This window comes from Hydra vulgaris, chromosome 08 (assembly GCF_038396675.1).
Source record: "Hydra vulgaris chromosome 08, alternate assembly HydraT2T_AEP".
NCBI classification, from domain to species: Eukaryota; Metazoa; Cnidaria; class Hydrozoa; order Anthoathecata; family Hydridae; genus Hydra; species Hydra vulgaris.
In genome coordinates, this window is record NC_088927.1 from 39,685,107 (window position 1) to 39,706,404 (window position 21,298).

The following is a 21,298-nucleotide window of genomic DNA, read 5'->3' on the forward strand; positions in this document are numbered from 1 at the left end:
AGTGTACACCACTGATATATATATACAGGCCTCGGCGGGAGTTAATGAGTGTGAGAGCAGAGAAAAGCTCTCCTAAAACAAACATAGCGAGCCCTTCGAGCTGCTTCTCTAAACAGCTACTTACAAGAGCTTTTGGTTTTTGCGCGAGCTATCTGTTTATTCATTTAAAAAAAATTGCTTATTAAATACAAAATTTTGGTTTTATACTTGTCACAAACGGTTTGTAACAAGTATGCTTGTAACAAGTATGTAAGTAAACGTAAAGCTTGAAGCATATGTTAGTTATGTTAATATTGCAAGAGTATATACATAGCAAGAGTCATTCATTGCAGCATGAAAAAATTCTTTAGGCGAACATAGTTTTTACTGCTTATAAAAAAAGTTATATATTTTCTTATTGTAATAGAATGCAAGCATTTTAAGAAATATTACAACAATTAAAAATTCTACAATAAAAGTGAGTACTATATTAAAGTAATTAATATATAAAATATATAATTCATTGCATTAAGTAAAAATTGTTATGCAATAACTTAGTGTAATTTATTTTTTATAAGACAAATAAATACTGAACTGGAGTTACCTGTGACCACAAGACATGTCCGACAAATTTTATCAAAATCAGGACGGTTCCAGTGGAAAAAAAATGTCTACAAAACCACCATTGACTAAAAAACATAAAAGTGCAAGATTTGAGTTTGCCAAGGATCACATGACATGGGACACAGAATAGGATGATGTTATTTTTACGATGAAAAAAAGTTTAACTTAGATAGATCTGATGGATTTAAGTATTATTGGTTTGATTTGAAAAAATAAAAATGGCATTGTTATGAGTCATAACTTAGGAGGAGGGACAGTTATGGTGTGGGCTGCATTTTGTTTCCACGGCAAAGTTCTAATATGTTATTTTACAACAAAAATGAATGCAAGAAATTATGAAGATCTTTTAGAGAATATAATTTGACTGATTTTTCATTTTCTGCCATGGAATTGCAGAAAATGAAAAATCAGTTAAATTATATTCTCTCTCTCTCTCTCTCTCTCTCTCTCTCTCTCTCTCTCTCTCTCTCTCTCTCTCTCTCTCATATATATATATATATATATATATATATATATTTATATATATATTTATATATATATATATATATATATATATATATATATATATATATATATATATATATTTGACGTCATAAAATTTTCTTTATTTTTTAAAGACAAACTTTTTTAAATTACTGCGATAATATTAATTACTGCAAAACAAGTTAAATATTATTCAACTCGTTTATTTTGTTTATTTTCTTTCAATTTTTTTTATAATAATTAAACTTAATTTTGCATTTGTGAAAATGTTTGATGTAATAAAATTTATTTATTTTTTGACATTTGTGAAAATGAATCAAAATATGTTAAATTTTTATTAATGATTATTTCTAATATTTTTAATAGTGGCTTTGCAACTGAAAATTTTTTTATTTAAAAAAACCAGTGAGTAACAAATTAAAAAATTATGTTAATTTATTTATTTTATTTATTAAAAGTTTATTTTTTTATTAGCAATTTTGTTGTAAAAGCAAAGATTATTTTTCCAAACACCATTTATTAAAATTATATTGCTGTATATATCGTTTATTAAAAAATAAAAGCTGCGCTTGAAAGTTTTAAATAACCAAGGTCAAGTGAAAAGGTCAAAACTTTGAAAGGTCATATCTCGGGAGATAATTGACCGAAGTCAAAAAAATTTACATGTTTTTCTTCTGTCCATATGCCCAACATGTGAGCCAATTATCATCAACATCCGAGTTGTTGATGTCAGATGGGTGGTTCCACTTGGCGTGGAATGTCCCATATAGCTTATAACAATTTTTTGTATACAAAGTTATTAAATGAAAGGGTGGAATTTTAAAAGTTAAACTTACAATTTGTGCAAACTTTTAATGCAGCCTTGAAACAAGTTTATATCAAATTTAATTTTGAGTAAAAAAAAAATTATTTTAGGAAGGAAAACTGAAAAAACATTTGCAATAAAAATGAGAGAATTTTTTTTAAGAATAAATAAACAATACTTAGTAATGTTTTTAAATAAATTTGACAGTGAAGTTAAACGCAAGCATTAACTTTGATTTTAATAATCATAAATATATTTTTAAAATCAGAATTAAACTATATATTTTTTAAATCAAAATTAATTTTTTTTTTTTATTAAAATAAAATTATATATTTTTATTAAATTAGTTTTAAATTAAATCATATATTTTTTATCAGAAATAAAGTATAAAATTATGGTCTTTACTTCAAGCCTAAACTTATAGCATTTATCTAGTGAAAAAATTAGTCATTACCATAACTTTTTTGCTATTATACTTAGGAAGTTAATTTTGGTGGCAAACAGAAGCTCTTGCACAGACAAACAACTTTGTGTCTATACAAAAAGTGATAAGTTCAATAGAGAAAAAGTTATTGGTGATTTGGTCATTTGACCTTTGACCCTGGCTGATGGCAAAAGTCAAAGGTCATAATTTTTTTTTTACACATTACTTTTTCTTTTGTGGATGTCCCATAAAAAATTATTTTTGGGACTCCCATAAACAGCTTCGGATTAATATTAAAGTATAAGTAGGTTCTAAAAATTTAATATTTATTGGCCTCACAAATGTGGTATTTTGAAGTCATTTTCTGTAAATAGCCTATTGTAGATATATATTTTTAATTATTTACTTTTTTCCTTTTATTTTCTATGTTTTAGTTTAATTACTAGTACTATATATACATACTTAGTATTAAATTATATGAGGCTTACAGCTATATATATTTATATTGAAATAATCAATTCATTTCCATTGAATTAGTCGTCAAAAGACAACTTAGGAAGAAGTTTTTACCAACTTTCAAATTAAATTTAGATTAAAAATGGAATTTCAAGCACAAGTAAAGGAGTTAAAGAAGAGACAACACTATTGTTATGATCCTTTCCAACACCATTAGAAAAAACAATATAAAGCCTTAAGGGTAGTTACTAGTCGGCAGGTAGCTATGTAACCCTCAAAACTTACGGCTAGATCAAAATTATGTGATACTTGTTGAAAAGGGATCACATAATTTTGCTCTAGGAAATAGGATTATGTGATGATAAAAATTCTGCAAATTGTAATACAGAGTCAGATTCTCAAGGCAGTTCCAGATCTCAAGATACTTGTAGTGACAAGGGAGATGAAAATTATCAGTTCAAGGAAGAAGAAATTTTAATTTTTAATAAATCCTTGTTGTTATTGGATGAGTCAGCCTTGGATAAACGCAAGGTACAAACTCTTAAAAGTTATATTCCAGAGAAAAAGAAAAAGCTTAAAAAACTTGTACAAAGGAAGTTAGACCTTTATCACCTAATTCAGATGCTATTGCCATTGGTACTTCAGAGGATGATGAATACGAAGCAACTAAATAAAAAATTCCAACGCATGTGCTGATGACATTGTTAAAGTGCTTCCAGGAAAAGTATAAATCAACACAACATAAGAATGAAAAAATCATGATTTTGACAATATTTGTTGCTCAATGGAGTAATCGAAAGTGATGAGAGGATTCCATTGTTCGCATCGAATTGTATCTCAAGCAAAAGAAGTTTTAATAATTAAAGGTGATTTATCAACCCCTAACCCAAAAAAAAAGGAAATCACTACCTGTACATGTGAAAGATATGGTAAAAGAGTTTTATTATTCTGACACTGTTAGTCGTGTAATGCCTGGAAAAAAAGATTTTCTATCTGTTATGGAAAATGGGAAAAGAAAACATATTCAGAAAAGATTAGTTTTAAGCAAGGGTGTACGACTCGCGGATTTTAGTGTAATTCGGTCAACGGGAATTATGGGATGCCTAGTACAGCCAGATTTATAAACAAATATACTTTTACAAAGACAACTTCAGGTTTAATTTACTTTAAAAGCAAATGCTTTGTTTCAACAGCGCTGATGGAGCTGAAATATAATAAATAATTTAAGCATAGTAGTATACTAATAGTTTTTTATACTATTACGTTTGTTATTTATTTGAATAAAAAAAGTGGCATTATATTTAACGTTGGTAAAAGTAAGTAATAATTATGTTTTTTCTATTTATTTTAAAAAGAAATACACAACTGTCATAAGTTTTATTGAATTATGCATTACTGTTTCTGATATGCACATTTCAATTCTTAACTGCCCTCTACAGTATACAAGTAGGTTTGCAACATAACTGTATGATAGTAACAAATAATTTCAATTAAGTTTCTTTCAACTAAGTATATAATCTACTTATGAATAACACGAGCCATTTTCTTAGGACATTTTTTGTTACGTGGAGCTATGTTGTGATTGTAAAACTTGGCATAATAATAAATCCGCATATCAACAAAATTGTGGATCAGTTTTTTTTCCAAATGCAATGCATGTTCAGGATGAAGATTATAAATGAAAGTAAATTTGCAGTCTTTCTTAATTGATTCAATAATAGTTCCTGCTAGGTATTTGTATGCAAATATTTTCTTAATGTGCATAAGAAAAATGGCTTCCATAGTTTGTACAGCTTTATACAAAAAAGAATTTGGTTGTAAATAATTAATTCTTCCATTACAATTCTTGATACTGATAAACTCTTCATAAGGATTACCAGAGATTTCAGAAGGTGGCTTAGACAAAATATTTCTGCATAATTGACATAAAGAAACTTTTTGGATTAGCCAACCAGCAAGATAACACAGAATCGGTTCTACAGTTTCAGAATAAATTTGTAAAACTGAACCCTGAATTTGCATTGGAGGATTTACATTACATTTGTGTGCTAATTTTGTTTCATTGAATAGTGAATTATTCACTATATTACTTTTTTCATTAATTAGATTAACACATGTTTCTAAAGTTATTGCTACTGTGAAATCTGATTCTGAAACACAATTTGTGTTAGACTTAGTTTGCTCAGTAGATAAAAGAACCAAAGCATTTTGGTATGCAGATTTAAACTGTTTTGACGTTGGTCTGTCATTCCAACCGCCTTTACTTTGTATTATTGAGAAAAAATTTTCAATGCAGTCTTGATTAAAACGGGATGTGCAAATAAATGGAAAACCTTCTGCAAGAAACTCTCTGGATAATAATATAATGTTGTTTATTGTTGTTATTAGTCCCCAATGGCTGGAAATACCAGTCTGGCTCCTAGCTTTTTCAAAATACCATGTTGAAATCCAATTTTTGATTTCATCCAAGTTTTTTATAGTCTCTCCTTCAGTTAATGCACATCTAGCTGGTTTGTCGGCAAATAACTTTCTAGAATTCATCATATCAAAAAGAGTGTCAATTTTTTTAAAGAACTCACATGTTGCCAAAGCATCTGATGGTAAAAGCTTTGCAATTATATACAAGGACATAGCTGCTGAAACTTGATGGCTGAAAACTTGTGTTGCCAATTTTACTCGCATAGATAATAATGGTCCAGGTTCCAGGTGGCTTTCTGTCAACTTTGGTGCAAGTCGAACTGGGTTTTGCTGGTCTATATTATACAAAGAGTGTAAGTATTTCCATGACACAGTTTTTCCATTTGTAGTTATATCATGCCGAATCAAATTATTTTGTAGATTTTTTATCAAGTGTGGAGGGTCAAAGATTATGTACACTTTTGCTTGAGCTGTAGGATGAGATATATATGGAGTTGTTTTACTGAATCATAGTAACTTTAAAGCTGAAATATTGGTTGTATGTTGGTCACACACTAAAGCTCGTACAATTAATCCAGTTGAGTGCAGTTTATCGATGGCTTCCAATATTATTTTTGATAGTTTTTCTGAACGAACACAACTGTTGCTATAAAAATATGCAACAGGCTGCTTCCACTTTGTGGCAATACCGCGAATCATTAAAACTAAAGCTTGATTTAATGGCTTTCCATCTTCTTGAATGCCTATAATATGATCAAGATCCCTTTCATAATCTATGTTGCTTGATTGACATCTCATCAAATACAAGACAACAATTGCGATCACGGACATTCATGTAATCAACTCGCATTTTGAGTAATGCAAAAACTTTTGCAGAAAATCCAGGCTGTAATTTTCCAAATGCTTTTGACAAGAAAACAAGAAGTGTTGTCTTACTTGGCAAAGTAAAAAATTCTCTCAAGCAGCGAAATGCCTGTGGACTATGATACATAATCCGTAGCGAAAGCAGTTTATCATGAATTGTCCATCTCTTTCCTTGTTTTGTTCGTTTGTTCATTCTGAGTTGACTCTCAAAAAATTTAACTTGATCTTTGGACAGGTATCTCTTTGCAAGTTCACTAATATGCTCAATTGATCCATTGCATTTTTTATTATGCGCTTTTAAAAACAATATTTTTTTTTTTAACCGATAAATTTTCACACGGTTTAAGTGTAAGGCTTTCTGAAGCTTTCTCAATTTTTTTGTAGTTTTTTCCTTATCATCAGATTCTTCTGAATGTGCAGTGTCTGCACTATGAAAAATTGTTAACTCTTCAGACTGATTACTTGTGGTTTTTTTACTTTTTTTTCTTGGCTGAACTAGAAATCGTTCTATAGGTGCTTTTCTTTTGACAGAGGTTTTTTTAGGAGGATTTGGTACATTGAAGATGGTTGGGATTGCTGATAAAATAGTCCTTTTGCCTCCAATATTTGTTGTGTAATACTGGGTTGGCTCAAAATGTTCACTGCACAGAGCATATGATTTATTCAGTTCTACTGAAGTTTTGTTGTCAAGATCTTGACAGCGGCAATTGATAACCCACTTTTTACATTTGAAATTAAAAGAATTATACATACATACATAACATACATACATAACATACATACATACATACATACATACATATATATATATATATATATATATATATATATATATATATATATATATATATATATATATATATATATATATATATATATATAATATATATATATCAAATAATTTCAATACTAGAAGGAACGTCTGAGTTGTTTTGCACTTGCAGAGCTCAGTTAACAATCCATACAACAGTTGTACAATTTTGGGCCAAAAATGGCTCAAAAGTTGTCTACCATACAGTTATGTTATAAACCTTCTAGCATACTGCAGAGGGTAGTTAAGGATTGAAACGTGCATACCAGAAACAGTTAACGATATAAATCATGCAGTTTTTATAATACTCCCTGAAAATCTCTTAACTAACAAAAGAAACTTTAAAAAGTCGTTAGAATCAACCTATTTTTGTCTTTTAAAAATCAAAAAAATGACACATTTTTATCGACGTTTTTCCCTCGTTTATGCTGACAATTAACAGCTGCACAAAATCCAGCAGACATGATTAGGTAATCTTTAATATATTTAGTTAATTAAAAAGTAAAACCAAAGAAAAATCAATTAAAAATGACTTTATCAACCAATCACACAATTTAAGTTAAACGATTATAGGTATTCTGTGGCTTTTGTTTACAATCTGGCTGTACTACACACCCCAGAAGCCTTTGCATCACCGATAACGCAAATTTAATGGATATTTTGCGGAGTCGTACACCCTTGGTTTTAAGTAATTTGAAGGAATTTTATCAATTATTTTCAGAAAAGTATCAGAATATCAAAATTAGGTTTTTCGAAGTTTGCAGAGCTATGTCCAAAAGAATGTGTCTTTGCAAGAGCAAGTGGTACTCACTGTGTGTGTATGTACCATTCATCAAAATGTTAAACTCATAATAGTCAGATCATATATGGATGATTTGCAACTAGAAGATGAACTAGAAACCCCAATTAAGAACTACAAATATGCTTTGTCTAAAATCCAATGCAATCCTTTTTTGCAAGCATGTCCTCTAGGCTGATGATATACCCAAAAACTTCATTGCTTTTAACCATTATCCACAAATGAACTTTAAGTACAAGATTGTAGTTCAAGATCTGTGTCTAGAATTGAAAAAATTATGTCACAGAATGTTAGTCAGCTCAACTTCAGTTCAATTACTGGTTACATGTTTGCAGAGTATGATGAACATTGGTGGATAGGTTGTGTGTTGGAGAACAATCCAGCAAAAAGAGAAGTAACCATGAACTTCCTTCACCCTCATGGTCCAGGTCAATTTTTCTCCTTCAGAGATCCTCCAGATATTTTTATCGTTGATTTGAATGATCTTTTGCTAGCAGTCAAACCCAAAGCTACAACTGGTCGGTCATACTTCATTTCTTCTAAAATGTCTGAGGGAGCAACCAAAGCACTAAACTTGCATTATCAATAACTATTATAGCTTTTTTAATTTATTATTAGCAAATATGTATTGCAATAGTAATGGTGTAAATTTTATACTGCATTTAGTACTGTACTGTCATGTAGTTAAAACTGCTAAATAAGACATTTTTGTTACTTTTCAACTATATATATATATAGGCCAAGTATCACCAAATTCTAGTATATTAGGTATACGGTAGCTATTATATAATCTAGGGCTTATGTTCAATAAATTACCTTTAAATACTGTATAATTATGAGGTATTTAAATATTAAGTTTTTAGAACCTACTTGTACTTTAATATTAATCCCAAAGCTGTTTATGGGAATCCCAAAAAGAGTTTTTCATGGAACATCCACATTAAAAAAAGCAACGTGTAAAAAATGACCTTTGACTTTTGTCATCGATCAGGGTCAAAGGTCAAATGACCAAATCATCAATAACTTTTTCTCTATTAAACTTATCACTTTTTTGTATAGACACAAAGTTGTTTGTCTGTGCAAGAGCTTCTGTTTGCCACCAAAATCAACTTCATAAATATAATAGCAAAAAAGTTATGACATTTTAAATAACCAAGGTCAAGTGAAAAGATCATAACTTTGAAAGGTCATATCTCAGGAAATAATTGACCTAAGTCAAAAAAATTTACATGTTTTTCTTCTGTCCATATGCCCAACATGTGCCCAACAATTTTCATCAAATTCTGAGTTGGATGTCAGGTTTGACCAAAAAGTGGTTCCACTTATTGTGGAATGCCCCATATACAACTTTGTATATATTTATATATATATATATATATATATATATATATATATATATATATATATATATATATATATATATATATATATATATATATATATATATATATATACACACACACACACATATATACATACATACATACATACATACATACATACATACATACATACATACATACATACATACATACATACAGACATACATAAGTCTAAAGCACACCACAAGATGTGGTTACAATGTTTGCAACAGAACAAAGATCTTTATCCTTTTTTTTTACATAAAGCAAGCATAAACTTCCTAGTTAAATTCTCTTTTGTACTGATCTTTGATGCAACTATTAGGTCTCCTTGGAGCACCTACAATAATCACATAAAAAGTGTATATGTATATTGTATATTTATGTATATATATATATATATATATATATATATATATATATATATATATATATATATATATATATATATATATATACATAAATATACAATATACATATACACTTTTTATGTGATTATTGTAGGTGCTCCAAGGAGACCTAATAGTTGCATCAAAGATCACTGCAAAAGAGAATTTAACTAGGAAGTTTATGCTTGCTTTATGTCAAAAAAAAGGCTAAAGATCTTGGTTCTGTTGCAAACATTGTAACCACAACTTGTGGTCTGCTTTAAACTTATGTATGTATGTATGTATGTATGTATGTATGTATGTATGTATGTATGTATGTATGTATGTATGTATGTATGTATGTATGTATGTATGCATGTATGTATGTATGTATGTATGTATGTATGTATGTATGTATGCATGTGTGTATGTGTGTATGTATGTATGTATGTATGTATGTATGTATGTATGTATGTATGTATGTATGTATGTATGTATGTATGTATGTATGTATGTATGTATGTATGTATGTATGTATGTATGTATGTATGTATGTATGTATGTATGTATGTATGTATGACCTCAAAGATCAGCAAAAAATCACTTTACAATTGTCTAAGTGTTAATTTATCAGTGAAAGATTAGTACTAAACATTTCTTAAAAAGCACAGAGTTTTTTTTTTACAGGAACATATAAAGAAAATATTATTGAAAAAATTAATTGTATTCAACATTAGAATCTATTTGTGCCAATGCTTGGAAATTGCTCTAAATTTAGTCAAAAATAGCAAAAAGCATAACTCTGAACAATGGTTCAAATACTTAATAAGATAATGCAAAAAATAAAAAATATTTACATATAATTACGACCATTTTGCCACTCATTAGCCACTCCACATAAAAAATTTTTGTCGAAAAAAAATTATGGGATTGGCTTATATATTGAGTATACTGGGGTAAGAGTAAACAGTTTAGCATCAAATACAATTATTTTTTTAGAAAAAATGTTTCATCTTTTTTTTGTTTGTTTGTTTTATAGAGAATTTTTTACATAATATAAATATAAAAATTGAGAAAAATTTTAAACATTTAAAAAAAAAAATCATTAATTGAAAAAAAAAGTTTACTTTTCCCCTTATAATTGGGGAAAAGTTCAATTTTAATAACAATTAAGATATTAGGAGCAAATTAAGCAAATTAATTAATATCAAGCAAATTAAAATTGAATTAAAATAAATAATTAATTGATAATAATAATAATTATTATTATTATTATAATAATAATAATTAATAATTATTATTATAATAATAATAATTAATAATGAATTAAAATAAATAAAAAAGCAATTAAAAATAAAATGAAAACTAATCTTATTAGAAGTTAAGTTTCCAAAAAAAAAATTTAATAAATATACGAAAAAAACTATTAAATAAATTTGAGTTGTTTCATTATCAGAAGCAGGTTTGCTGCATTTTTCATAGAAAAAAAATCTTCACCAATTTTTTATTTTTTGGGTAAACACAATTGACAAGCCCATGAGTTGCAAGTAAAAGCTTCACATTGATACCATGTTGTTTTGAGTTAACAATGCTTTTGAAGGTTATTGAAATAACTTGTTTTTTTTGTCATTGGTACAAGAAGAAGCTCTGAGTGATGAAATGTTGCTTGCTACTCTGAAGTTTAATTTATGACTCCATCATTTTGTGAAACCTTTTTTACCATTTTTGGTATATTGTTTGGTGGAAAGGAATGACTTTAATTTGTAGGTACCAAATAACCCCCAACTATTGCAATGGCATCTGCAAACATCTTGCAATGACATCTGCATTTGCCGAATCTCCAATCAGCTAAACTGATAAGTACTGAAACTAGAACAAATTCAAACGCTGTACTTAGCGGTACAGTAGTTGTACCTCTACTGTGTGATTGAACTTTGTTGTACACACACTTGTGTTGCCTTTGGTGTGTTGTATACCTCTGAAGCTTTACTGAGTGATATTTCGTCTTTTTTAGTTTGTTCTACTACAAGTTGCAATTTGCATGTTTACTCTTCCCCTGAAAAATATTTAATATATTATTGATTATTAATTAATGTAGCTACGCTCATCTTAATGCATAAATGTGAGCAATAAGCACGTTTGCTCTTTCCCTGAACATTTAATTCATTGATGATTATTAATTAATTTAGCTGCGCTTATCTTAATGCATAGTGTGAGCATTGTGAAGACATGTTTTTAAAAGACTTCACAGGGTTTCTTCATTTTGTTGCTATTAGCTGTTCAATTTTATTAATGGTTGTATTTTTTTTTCTTGGAGTCTTGGTACCATTTTATCTATTCACACCGCTGAAGCTGTTGTTGTTAACTAGTCTAAGTGTAGTTTGAGATAATTTCTGACAACTTTTAAAGTTTTTAAAAGCTTCAATGATTGCATCTCTTTTTTTCGGAGTCATTTGTATTGTTTTAAATACCAATATGCCGCTGGAGATTGTAGTCTACCAGTTCTAGTGTGATTGTGTGATTTAAAGGATAAATTATATTAAAATTTACTATAATTATACATATTCAGTTTAAATTTATCTCTTTGTACCATTATTAATTATTTATGTGTGAAACCAACGGTATTGTTTTTAACAAAAGAATTATTCAATATATTTTACAATGTCTTTTTTTTAAGTCAACGTATTAGCAAAAAAATAAGCGTGCAGAAAGTTAGTATTGCTATTTTAAAATATCTCTGCTACCCAAATTCATAGTACTCACCATCCTATCCGCTACAACTGAAAAAAAAAGAAAAAGTTGCAATAAAAACATGGATGCCAAAAGTTCAATAAACATGGATGACAAAAAAACTGTTTTTTATAACTCTCAGTCTGCTAAACTTTCATTATCAGAACTCTACTAAAGTTTTAGCAAGAATATATCGTAAAACTTTATTTCATTTAAAAATTTGAAACTGCAGCAATACCCACAGAAGCAGTAATAATAGTGCTTGCCCAGAAAGAATTATAAGTTCTACTGCCAAAAACCTATATACTGAAACCAATGCACCTGCCTCCTTAAAGCCTAAACTCAACACTTATGTCAAGTGCTTAAACAACCTTGATAGTCTGTCTTCCGAACAAACCAATTGTTTAAAAAATAACAATATGGATCCCCAAAAAAGTATTCGAATCTCAAAAATCATCGGATAACTATCAGAATGCCATCAATTTTAGTTACTAATGCCCACTCATTGCTAAACAAAGTCGGCAAGCTCAGATTAAAAAACAAAAATAACAAATTCAAAATATTTATCAGTGAAACCTGACTTGAATCGACTATTCCTGATATTTTAGTTGGCTTGACTCAGTTATTCCTAATATTTTAGTTGACTTGAATGACTACTCTCTGCTGAGAAAGGATAGAAATAAACATGGTGGTGGACTGATAATTAATTTCCATACTATTTTTGAATTCTGTCAATTGGAAGTAAAAGTTCCTAATTTATTGAAAATAAATATTCTTGCAGTCAGATTTCCTAAACGTGTTTATAATTGCCATTCATTGCTCTATCCATCTAAAAACTTTTAAATTGTTATAAGCTTTTATTGATCAAAATCTTGGTAAATTTGAAAGACTTATACTTTGTGGGGACATTAATGATCTCTGAAAGTATTATAATAATTTTCTTATTTCTAATTTTCTTAGTCAACTTGTACTATTGGGTGTAAAAAAAACTCTCAATATCATTGCCACTAATGTACCCAAACTGTATATTATTGAAAAAAGCTGAACCCACTGGACTGCTATGATCATTGTACAATTTTGTTGGACTCTATTTAGGTTTTACCTCCCAAATCTTGGGGAATTTCAATAAGAAAATTCAGAGCTAAGCCTCACACAAATTGTTTTTGAAAATTTACTAAGTGTTAAAAGAATGATTAACATTTTTTCAAAATCATAATATTGTTGATTCCATGGACTTGTTTTAGCGAGTATTTATATGAAATGATTAATATATGTTACCCTCTGCAATCTGTTAGAATGAGAACCGATGATCCTTTTTGGATCCTCAAATTCAGATTCAAATGAGATACAAAGATTGTGCTTAACACAAAAAACAAGAAGCCCTGAGAGATAAACTAGCAACAAAAATAGCAAGCTCAAAATGGTTGCTTAGAAAATTTAATTAAGATTATACTATCAAAAAGAAATAGAACGCCATTAACAATATAAAACCACTTGAAAAATCTAAAGTTTTAACTCACTCAGAATTCATTGAGTTAAATGATACCTTTGCAAAGGTATTAGAGCCAGAAGATATAGATGAATTTGATATCACTAACAACAATTACGATCCTGCCACATTCCATGCGGTTAATGAACATGATGTCTACCTAGCATTAACAAAAGTTAAGTAATCAGCTAGCTCAAGTTTCCATCTGAATGAAAAAAAGCTCTTGTAATTCCAATTTAAAAAAAACATTTCTTTGCAGCGCTGCAAAGATATTAAAGATGATTGCAAAACTCGCCGTGCTTATAATGGTGCAACTATTGCTCATAAATATCTAGATATTGTATTTATTTATGAAGGAAATAATAATAATAATAATAAGCATGTTTACCCTTCCCCTGAAAAACATTTAATTCATTGATGATTATTGATTAATTTAAGCTTATTTAGCTGCTCTCATCTTAAAGCATAAGTGTGAGCAATTTGCATGTTTACTCATAACTTTTTTCCGGAACTAGAAAATTCAATTTTGAAAAGAGAATCGTCTTTATTTTAGTAATATTTAATTTTAGTTGATTTTTTTTGTAAAAACCTTATTTTTTTTTACTTGGATCAGAATTCTAAAGTTTGCTTAGACAAAATCAAAATTTTTTAAAACAATTTTAAAAATACCTTAAGATAAAACACAAAGTTCTGTACAATAGGGTGCCTCGCCTTTTTAAAAATTTTTTGTTTTGGCTTTCAATAAGTGCAAAAAAAAACAAAATTGCTAAAACGTTCACTTTTTTTTTTTCGTTTACTTTTACTGAAGTTTACTCTATAAACTAAAAAATAACATAGATGTTTACAAAAATACTAACATCAAAATAAGATTATCTCCATTAATAGATAATTGTATAAATAAATAAGATAAAACAAAAAATAAATAAGAAAACAAAAAATAATTATAATAATAAAGAAAGAACTAAAGAGCTAAAAAAAAAAACCTTCAGTTTTTTATTCATACACAGAAAAGTTTATTCAAAATAAATATATCATGTTTATTTTTTTCATTTTGTTATGGATTGCAAATTTAAGAAAAGTTATATCATTTTTTTACTTTCATTATGCACTTTAAGTAAATACCTCGTTGAAATTTATTTATACATTATTAGCTTATAATTTCCCAGATTGTGTTTTAAAAATGTATTTTGAACATTTCTTATTTCTTCATGTATGTGAAAATGTTATTAAATTTTATTTTTTTTAATATTTCTTTAACATAAATTTTTACTTTAATATATTTTTAAAATGCTTTTTTACAGGTAAAATGTTTTTATATATAACTAAAAATCATTAAGAATTAATGATTAGACAAATCAGCTGAATAAATAGATAAATAAGAAGTTGAATAAAGGAGATTTTTAAAATATTATATGATGGCGACTTATTTAAAATTTTTCTTTTTAGTGTTTTATTATAACTATTTCAAGTGTTCATTTTATTTCTAAAACATTTATAAATTTATATAAACCTTTCAAGATGCAAAAAAAAAAAAAAAAGAATTAGTAGAGTTAAGCATAAGGGTTTAAATTTTTATCAATTAAAAATTGAATAGTTGTAATTTTTAAATTTAAATAACAATAATTAAAATTCTTTACATCTTACACTTTGAATTCGCTAAATCTGCAATTGTTAAGAAAAAAAACTTTTTTCAAATTAAACTACTTATTTTCTTCTTATCTATTTAATTATTTTTAAAACTTAAATCTTTAAAACTTAAAACTTTTTATCAACTTAATTATTTTTAAAACTTAAATCTTTTAAAACTTAGAACTTTTTATCTACTTAATTATTTATCTACTAACATTAAATTGGATAAAGTTGACTTTAATGCTTAAAATATTTAATTATCTTTAAAAAGTTGACTTTAATACTTTTGACATTTGATAACATAAATTTATTTATAAATATTTATTAATATATAAAATTTTAATAGTTTACATATAAAAGTAAAATAATGATATAAAAATGAAATTAATAGTATAACAATTTTTGACCATTTATTTTTGAACAAAATAAAAATATTTTTTTTAGGCATACATCAATTGTAGTTTTTGACAAAGAATATTTTTTTGGAGGAGATGGAATATCAGACTGCACTCCGGTAAGAATAAAAAAGCAGATTAAAAATATTAGTACATAACTGTTTTTTTTTTCCAATTTTATTTTGTTTTTTTAGTGTGGCACTATACTTGGGCCACCTGATGAAACTATAATACTTGGTGAAACAACAATCTCAAAAAATGTTTTTCATGAATATTTGACAGGATTGTCAAAAAAAACTTTTAGGTAATTTTTATAATTAAAATTTAATCTTCTATTTACCCCATTTTGTTGACAATTTTTTGGAATTCTCTACATTTTGACTACTTCTGACTTTAACTTTTATTTACTTTTATCTATCTATAAACTCTCTTACTTTTGTCTGTCTATTATCTCCTTTACTTTTGGTCAGTTGAAGCAGGTTGTGATGTTCTTTAGTGAGCTAAACTTGTCTTAGATTTTCTGAAAATTCGAAAAAAAAAATTAAAAAGGTTTCTGCATTAATGACAAATTTTTAAACCCATTGAAAGGCTTGATTGTTCATGTTTTTCTGCAAATGATGGTCTAGCCAAAGTTGGTCGTTTGTAAACTATTATAATCTCATATTTGAAAAAAGTGTCACTTGATAGGTTTCTTAAATAAATGATTCAAATAAAACTTATGTCATAAGAACTTTACAAGATATTTAAAAAGTACTTTAATGAAAGATTTTGAACAGTCTGTAAAAAATTCTTTTTACAAAAAAACTATTGTCCATCAAAATAAATGTACAAAGCTTCAAAGCTGTTTGACAAATACATTATAAAAATCTTTAAAAAAAAAATGGATCAGCTATTAAAGTTTCCTTGGTGTAAAATTAGTGGAACTTCTTTTAACATTACTAAATTTAACAATTTTCCCAGAATTTATAACACATAATACAAGAACATTATACACAAGCCATAAACATAAAATTTAATGATATATTTATTTTAAATGTTTTACCTTCTAGAAGCTTTATACATCTTGGCAATGAAGCTTACTAGAATAATAGTTATTATCGTTTGTTGCCAGTTGTTATCTTTTTAAACAACTGGGTTTTTTTTTATTCATGGAATTACAATATAAGAAATAAAACACTGCTCAGCTAAAAAAAATTTAAACCTGAAATCTTTAGACCTAAAAAATTAGGGCTTGTGAAAATTAATTTATATTCAGAACTTAGTAGATTGTTTATTTTTTCAAATTGGTTGGAAATCGACCTAAAACACGGAACAATGATCCTGATTATAAAAATGTAAAGGTTAAAATATTGCAGAAATCTTAAAGAATTACTAGGTCATATTTTAAAGTGTGATATACCAAGAATTTTATTTTATATTTTTGTGTTTTGAGCTTGTTCAGACAAACCTTGTTTTATTGTATTACGATTGTTCATTGCTTACAACATTTTTTTACCTTAGGTAGGGTTTTTTATTTTTTTATCTAATAAGTTTTTCTCTTTTAATTAGCCTAATAGGCTTTTTCAAGTTTTAAATATGCTCAAATTATTAAAACTTCTTGAAGCCTAAAAAACTTTGGAACATTTGGATTATTAGCAAAGATTAATTATTACTTTTTAGCCAAATCAATATTTTTATGATAACATTCATAAATAAAGCATTGTGAAAAAACTAATTTCTCTATAAATAATTTGTTTTGGTATATTTAATTAAAGCTCTAAACTTATAAGGTTTATTTAAGATGTTAACACAACTTTTGTGGCACTTTGACATTCCTATAAGCATTATTAAATTGAAAATACAATATTTTTAAAATTTAGTTGTTAATTACAATCGTTTTTTGTCAAACATGATAGTAGTCATTATATTATTATTTTCATTAATACTTATTACTATTAACTCTATCTTTAAGACATTTATGTACAGCTCCATAAAAATTGCTCCAATGTTGCAAGTAGACTATTCAAACAAATTTTAAAACTTCATTTTGCACTCTAGCAAAACCAAAGTTCTAAAAAAAATTCAAATTTCAATTGTAATTAATTTACGTATTACATTTGTATAATTTTACAGGTTACTATTTATGACATTGTTAAAATGCTAAATCCTTATTCCAATGCTAAACCCTTCACTTTGATTAGCTTGAATTTACAGTTTGGGGATGTTTTTTTGGTTTGTGTTCTCTGCATATTCATTTACAGTTTTTTAAATTGTGTTTGGAGAGGATTAATTGTATAACTTTTAGCACATAACAACCATCTTAAGCACATGACAACCATCTTTAGCACATGACAACCATCTTTAGCACATGACAACCATCTGTTTATTGTGCAACAACCAAACAAAATTAATTATTGACTGTATTTAGAAAGAACTTCAATATTATTGATGACTTTTACAAAATTGTTGATGAGTTTATTCTTTTAGTTATAAGTTTAAGTGGTTTTATCTGAGTCATCTTTTTTTTAAAAAGAATAATGCAGTGGTGAGTTTAAAGGTGTGCCTTTAAGTTTTTGTGCTGGGTTTAGAAAGCACACCTTTACTTTCACTGTTAAAAGTTTCAATTGTTTTTGAACATAGGTCTGTTTGCATAGATCTACATTTTATTTCATTCTTAAATATTTTTATTGATTTCTGAAAAGAAGTTTTTAAGTAAAATACACTTTTGACTTTTTTTGAAATACTTCTATATTTTCTTTTTAACCTGGATTGTTTTGAATGAATAAGCCTTAAGATGAATGAGATAAAAAATCATCCTTTTATACATAAAATTATAAATTATATTCATACTATTTTATACATTTATTCATTTGAATTATTAAAAAAAATTTTAATATAAACTTCATATATAATATATATATATATATATATATATATAATATAAAATGCATTATAAAATAGAGCAACATAAAAAATAATATGAAAGCCATAACTGATAGTAAAAATAACAATTGATTCCTGTATTAATTGTCTCCATCATTAAAACATATACTATTACTAATCAATAGTCTTTTTAATTTACAGCGAATCATAAATAGATAAACTCTTATATATTTTAATTAATGTAGAATTTAAATTGAAATATACAAAACTTCATTTTAGCATGTTTATGACTTAAGATATTTAAAACTTGAAAAAAAAAGTGTTTAAAACTCTCTCTCTTTCTCTCTCTCTTGATTCCTGTATTAATTGTCTCCGTCATATATATATATATATATATATATATATATATATATATATATATATATATATATATATATATATATATATATATATATATATATATATATATATTTATATATATATATATATATATATATATATATATATATATATATATATATATATATATATATATATATATATATATATACACCAATAGTTTTAGAACTTTAGAATCTAAATTAACAGCACCAAGGGATTTAGTTAATTTGAAGCTGATTGATGATACTATTGGATCACTTCGCAACAGCAGATAATGATATTAGTTTTCCGTTGCATTCTTTCTGGAAATTTTATATTTATGGTTTAGTCTTGCATTTCAAATGTGTTTCATGAGCCTCTTCTGAATATATACCTATTGGGAGTTCAAAGCATTAATAAATTTGATAATCATGCTCTAATATTTTGTGTTCAGCAGGTGGTATTATATACCAGTTATATTTTTTAATTATCATTTCAGAAGTAGCTAAGCAATATTTTTTGAAGGCCTCTAAATCAAGGCAGTATTCACTGCAAAAGTATCTGTATTCTCAAATGCTCTGTGTTACCTGTGTTTGAGGAACCATAGCCATGCTTTGGCATATTGACAACAAGACTGAGCTCACTTCTAAACCGATTCTCATTTTTTTGCTCAATAATAGAAAGCTTATGTTCTTCTGAACTTACCTGATATTTTTTAATTTTCGTTTTGTATCCTAAGTGTAGAACATACTCAAACAATCTAATCCAACAATGTAAAGTAGATATTCCCATTTTAAGAGACCTTTAAGAAATTTTCACCAGTAAAGTAAACATTCTGATTTTTAGTAGATTATTCATCTCACTTGGCTTTGCAAGACAATCATTGCAATGAATTCTAAGCCATGACATTAACCAATTTTCCATCAAGCATAGTTAAGTCAACAACAAATTTTAGTTTTTATGGAACCATGCTTTTCATTAATAAAAAGATCTAGATCTAAAATACAATCCTCAAGATTTTAAATTTGTTTTTTAAGACTTATTTCTTCTTCTGCAATGAGTTCACTTGTTTTCTTTTGGTATTTTGATTGAAGACATCTACTGAAATGAGGACTAGTTAGTTATGGATTATTCCAGATGTTTATATCCCCGATTCTTAACTTCAAAGGAACTATTGCAGTTTGAAATACTGATTGTTCATTCTGCATTCCAGTAGTAAGATCAGTATCATCAAATCTTTGATTGTAAATACTTTGTAAAGATGCCCCATCCATGCCACATTTCAAATTAAGTATTCCACTTGTCACTGTTTCATCTAAATTCTGAAGCTGTTCAGACTTTAGCTTCAAAATTTGGGACAAAGTATGGTTAACCATGCTCTGTAAATTACACTTTGCAGATTTTTTTTTTTTAAACATCTTCGCTTCCAACAAGGCTGCCAGCAGCCACTAATTAAAGTTGGAAGTTACTGGAAGAGAAAAGATGAAGATTGTAAAACAAGATAACGATTGACAGACGACTTAAAGAATTGCAAATTATATGAATCAGGAAAGCGAGATAAAGGAAGCGAATTCCAAAGAGCTGATGTTCAAGGAAAAAAACTAGAGGAATAAGAGTTTTTGGAGCACTTAAGAACAGTCACAGAAAAAGGATGAGACTTAATTGAATGACAAGTAACACGAGAATGAATTTTAGTAGATGGCACAAGAGGCGCTAGCTCTTTAGAGCTAGCGCCTCTTGTCTAAAAAAGTGAAAGAGAAGCAACATTACGGCAATGTGATAATGGTCGGAGGTTGGCTGCAAGAGTAGGTCCAACTATGTTTATAATGCGTTTTTTGCACCTTGTCTAAAAGAGAAAGGGCATCATTAGAAGATCTGCCACAGGTATGGCAGCATTATTCCATACAAGGCCAGATTTGAGATTTATAGAGAATAGAATCCGGAGTAAGAAAGCCCCATGCTGTAGCAGAAGTGAGATCCTTTTCAAGCTCAAATGCCCCCTCCAAGCAATCAGAGAGTGTTGACTTCTTATCATGACAAGAATAAATGGTAGTATCATCATTGAACAATGTCACCTTAGATGTGGGAATATCTGGAAGATTGTTAATGTAAATTAAAAAGAGTATAGGGCCAAGGATTGAACCTTGAAGAATCCCTGAAGCTACAGAATAAGAAGAAAAGTTTTGTCCATCAAGGACAACTTTTATACTTTGATTGGAAAGGAATGATTCAACAATCTTAAAGATGTTACCAGATACCCCATAAGAAGAAAGCTTATGGAGAAGACCAGCATGCCAAACAGATGTTTCTGTAATATGGAAATCTTTTGAGTAACAATCGATTTTTGATATTAGGATTATTTTTAATGCGGGATAAATGTCAGCATTTTGCATCAGAGTTTCGAATAGTTTAAAATTGTGAATCACTCAAATCACAATGAA

At 27.6% G+C, this 21,298-nt stretch overlaps 1 protein-coding gene across 2 annotated transcripts in view; it reads left to right on the forward strand.

The window, feature by feature from the left end:
- Nucleotides 1-21,298, forward strand: part of LOC100207210 (uncharacterized) — an 89,407-nt gene that overhangs the window by 22,916 nt on the left and 45,193 nt on the right. For both annotated transcript variants that reach the window (XM_065803690.1, XM_065803691.1), the window contains exons 3-4: nt 15,685-15,754; nt 15,830-15,939. In XM_065803690.1, coding sequence (XP_065659762.1) covers nt 15,685-15,754; nt 15,830-15,939 — 180 coding nt within the window. The remainder of the gene's footprint in view (nt 1-15,684; nt 15,755-15,829; nt 15,940-21,298) is intronic.